This window comes from Onychomys torridus, chromosome 16 (assembly GCF_903995425.1).
Source record: "Onychomys torridus chromosome 16, mOncTor1.1, whole genome shotgun sequence".
Taxonomy (NCBI): Eukaryota; Metazoa; Chordata; class Mammalia; order Rodentia; family Cricetidae; genus Onychomys; species Onychomys torridus.
This window is the reverse complement of record NC_050458.1, coordinates 42,083,545-42,088,226: the sequence shown is the minus strand read 5'-3', so window position 1 is coordinate 42,088,226 and position 4,682 is coordinate 42,083,545. Positions and strand designations below refer to the sequence as shown.

Below are 4,682 nucleotides of genomic sequence, written 5' to 3'. Positions count from 1 at the left end.
AATTTTTTTTTCTGGGTTGGGGGGAGGGCTATTTTGAGACAGGGTCTCTCTGAGTAACCCTGGCTAACCTGGAACTCACCACCTACCTCTGCTTCCTGAGTGCTGGGGTTAAAGGGGTGTGCGGCACTGCTCGGATTATTTTTGGTACTCTTAAAAAAAAAGATTCAGGTTGGGGATTTAGCTCAGTGGTAGAGTGCTTGCCTAGCAAGCACAAGGCCCTGGGTTCGATCCTCAGCTCAAAAAAAAAAAAAAAAAAAAAAAAAGATTCTTGGGGCAGATGATGGTTCAGTGGCTAAGACCTGATAACCTGAGTTTGCATTCTAGAACCCACATGGTGGACAGAGAACCAACTCCAACAAGTTGTCATCTGGCTTCCAGGTGAGTTCCAAGCACGTGAGTGTGTGATATTCATACACACATAAATAAAATCACTATTTTAAAGTATTCTTATGAAATGTTCTGAAGTGGCAGTTCTAAGTGTTTGGAAAAATGGAAAAAGCTACATTAGTGAGGATGTATGTAAACTGAAAGACTGTTTGGTGTCTGTCTTGGGTTTCCTAGTGTCCTGATAAAACACCATAACCACAGCAACTAAGCAAAGAAAGGGTTTATTTCACTTCCACATCACAGTGCATCAAAAGAAGTCGAAGCTGAAACTCAGTACACGGGCCATGGAGTAACACTGCTTACTGGCTTGCTCCTCATGGCTGCTTTCATATCAAGTACAGGTAGGATGCCCTGACAACTGTTGGTCCCATGGTACCAGCATGTCCAAAATGCTAGGCTCTCTTCAGGGACTCTAAAGTGTCAAGCCTGTTTCTCTCCAGGATCCCTTCAACCCTAGGGCTTCTACCACTGAGGCAGCACCTTCACTGGCCTCTCATGCCTTCAAAACCCTTACCACCTTGAAAAACCTTACAAATTACTGAGTTCAGTTGCCTGCCCCTGGACCACAGCTTCTGAATGCTAAGCCTGAGCAAACACTTCAAAGATGCTGACCTCCCCACTCCCTGTACCCCACCACCACCCAGTTGCCTATGTAACCCTGGCTGTCCTGGACCTCACTTGGTAGACCAGGCCTGCCTCTGTTGGGATTAAAGGCATTCACCAGATCTCTTAATCACAGCTAGTTCTTCAACTCCAGCTGACCCACACTGACAGTTCCAGCAAAGCAAAGGTTCACTTTAGTGGTTCAGGTCTCTTGGTAAGTTCTTGACTCTCAGCTGACCAGAACAAGATTCTTAATAGAAGTATCACACACCCTTAGTGCTAACACTTGGGAAGCAAAGGCAGATGTATCTGAGCTCAAGGTCAGTGACAACTATATAGTGGGATCCTATCTCAAAACAAAATGTCAGGCATGGTGGTGCAGACCAGGGCTACACAGAGAAACCTTGTTTCAAAGAAACTCTAAAGACCAGCCCCTAGCCTTTAAGGGGTTCTCAAAGCTTCCCTCTGTATACTCAATGGTTGGTTCTATCCCACAATCCTCCCGCCAAAACTGGCCAACAGTGTCAGCACCTATTATTTTAGCGTTGCTGGTGCATGACCAGAAACATGAGAAGTGTTTCTTTGGCTTACATTTCCACATCAGTCAATCACATAAGGAAGTCAGAGCAGGAACAGGGCCTCAAGCACATGCCACCAAGACCACCCGCCCAGGGATGGCACATCAATCACTCATCAAGAAAAACGCAACCCAGACTTCCGTGGAGGCATTCTTTCAATTCAGAGTCCCTCTTCCCAAATGACTCAAACTTGTGCCAAGTTGAGAAAAGCGCTACAATGTATCCATCAGACAGGATGTCCTCACCCTCCAGTGAAAATTCATTAGCTAGCGAGACGGCTCAGTAGGTAAAGGTGTTTGCCACCAAGCCTGACAACCTGAGTTCAGTTCCCAGAGCCCACGTGGACAGGGAGGAAACTAGTCCTGACATCCACACTCGTGCCATGGTATGCACCTGCACACAAACACACACGAATTCCACCCAAATTCCAGGCCCAGCACATCGTGTCCCCTCAAGCGTGCAAGCGTCCAACCTTGAACCTTTCACTCCCCTGTAAACCAAGGGGCTGGCTCCATGGCAGGGATCCCGTCTGTCCCCCCAAAAACCGAGGCTCACACAGCCTATTAGCCAAAGGACAGAGTTTATTAGCTCCTGAGTTCTAGTTCTCCTTCTCCTGTACAGTTTTGGTTCCACGTAGTCGCCCAGTCCGGCGGGCAGCAATGAGACCCACTTTGCGCCCAGCAGGGGCGTCTCTTCGGATAGTGGAGGGTTTGCCAATGTGCTGGTGGTTACCACCTCCAAAGGGATGCTCCACAGGCTGCAAAGAGAGCATGAAGTTAGAGTGGGGGAACCTCACCTATCCAGAAGACAGGGGCAGAATCCAGTGCCTAGGACCTCCCCCCACAATGCACATCCCACCACAGGAATTACTACCCCACTCAATTCTCGGTTACTTACATTCATGGCCACACCCCGGACACGTGGCCAGCAGTTCCTCTTGGCCTTGTACTTGTGGTAGGCACGGCCAGCCTTTAAGATAGGCTTGTCAATTCTGCCCCCACCGGCCACAACACCTACAAAAATATAGGACACCTCTGAGATGTGCATCACAAGCCCTCCATTCACAAAGACTGCCCCCCCCCCCAGTGCTATGCCAGGAATCTACAACCCCAGAAGACCATTTTCAGCCTCAATGAAATGTACCATCCAAGAGCTGCTACCAAGTTTCACTTAGGAAACCCCTTACACTCTGCAATCCGTCATCCCCACTGACAGGTAATCCAAGGCCCATGCATGCATTAAGCAAAATGTTGGCTCTGCCCCAGTTCCCAGGGGTGCACCTCAACATTCAGTGTCTGAGATCAGGACAGGTCCTCCAACCTCTGAAGACACCTCCCATACAAAAGACAAAATCCACTGAGCAAAGGCACCCTCTGTGAACATCTACCCTCAGAATCTACCCTGTGCAGATGAGCTTCGCAGACTGGGAGATGCTTCTTAGAGAATCTGACTCACGTCCCATTTCACTGACTTGGATGTCTTCTAAAAGTCATTAATGCTGGCCCTATCCTCTCTGAACTAGACACAAGGGCAGGATTCAGGTCCTAGGTTAAGTCACAGCGTACAAAAATGCATGTATTATCTACACATATGTCTGTACACATCTGTGCAGTACCCAAAGAGACCAGAAAAGATCATCAGATCCCCCGAGCCTGCAGTTACGGTTGTGAGCTGGAAGAGCAACCACGGAGCTAGTTCTATAGCCCAAGCTGTAACAAACCCACAAAGCAGACATTGTACTACTCTACAATTCAGCTCAAGGTTGTATCCTGTGTTCAAAGATAATGTCCCCAAGAACGGGAAATAAGGGCCCAGCAGCTGGCGGTTCGTATGCTGACCACCCAGCCAGCCTTCAGGGTTCCACTACTCTCTGGCACTCACCGACAACAGCTCTGTTGGCTGAGGAAATGACCTTCTTGGACCCTGAAGGCAGCTTCACGCGCGTCTTCTTGGTCTCCAGGTTGTGGGAGATGACTGTGGCATAGTTCCCAGAGGCTCGTGCCAGCTTGCCCCTGTCCCCCGGCTTCTCCTCCAGACAGCACACGATAGTACCCTCGGGCATGGTGCCCACGGGCAAAACATTGCCGATGTTCAGCTGGGCTGTCGAGAGAAGCGGCAAAGCGACCGATGAAGCCAAAAGCAGTGCGAACCCACACGGCTCCCACACCGTAGACCTCGGGGTCCAGCCCTTCCTTCCCCGCCTTTGAAGCTCACCCTTCTTGCCGCAGTACACAAACTGCCCCGTGTGGATTCCCTCCGCGGCGATGAACAGCTCCGTCCGCTTCTTGAATCGGTAGGGATCACGAAAGACCACTTTCGCGAGGGGAGCGCCGCGACCGGGGTCATGGATGATGTCCTACGGTCGGGGTGGCAGGTTTAATTAGAAGGTCTCCTCGGGGCGCCCCGTCCCCCGCCTGCCTGCCCCCGCCGGTGCGCTCCTTACCTTTACGATGCCCTTAATGTAGCCGTGCCGCTCGGCGAAGTCCACAGCACGCAGGCGCGCGGCGCCCTTACGGTGCTTCACGTGCGCGCGGAACACAGAGCCCGCACCTTTCCGCTGCCCTCGGATCACACGGCCCATGGCGGCGAGTCTGGAAAGGGCTCACATTTCAGCGTCCAGATAAACAGATCCCCGCCGGCTCCCAAGGCCGGAGACACCGCCATCCCTCCCTCCCTGTCCTGGATGGGTGGACCGGGCCGCACGACGGACCACCGAGTAGCTTGACGGTGGAGGATGGCGGTGGATAGTTTCAAGCCCACAGCGCTCCAAACACAACCTACCTGCCGGCAAGCACGGCCGAAAGAGGAAATACGGGGCCGCAAGCAGCCTTATCTTCCGGGGCGGGGCCCCTTAGCCCCGCCCCTTCCCCTGCGCGATGTCTGCCGGGGCTTGTAGTCACACGCCGGGGCCCCTGGTCTCTACCTAGTAGCAGCGGTGAGGTCAAGCACTGAGGTTTACACCTACCTAGGAGCCCCGGGGAGAGGCCAACTCCGTGGAAACTGACTCAGGAGTCTTATGGCGGGCAAGTGGGCCGCGGCGGAGGCTTCCAGAGGTGGAAGGATTCGCCCAGGACTAGCCTCACTATTGGTCTACAGAGTAGCCATCACTTCAGA

General features: G+C 52.3%; 1 protein-coding gene across 1 annotated transcript; it reads right to left on the bottom strand.

Annotated features, from left to right (window-relative positions):
* Positions 1-2,129: 2,129 nt before the first annotated feature.
* On the bottom strand, positions 2,130-4,407 carry Rpl8 (ribosomal protein L8). The gene is made up of 6 exons (XM_036208554.1): positions 4,350-4,407; positions 4,012-4,159; positions 3,783-3,924; positions 3,450-3,668; positions 2,466-2,581; positions 2,130-2,325 (listed from the first exon to the last, which is right to left on the bottom strand). The coding sequence occupies exons 2-6, from the start codon at positions 4,147-4,149 to the stop codon at positions 2,167-2,169; spliced, it is 774 nt and encodes a 257-aa protein (XP_036064447.1). The 5' UTR covers positions 4,150-4,159; positions 4,350-4,407; the 3' UTR covers positions 2,130-2,166.
* Between the last annotated feature and the right edge of the window lie 275 nt (positions 4,408-4,682).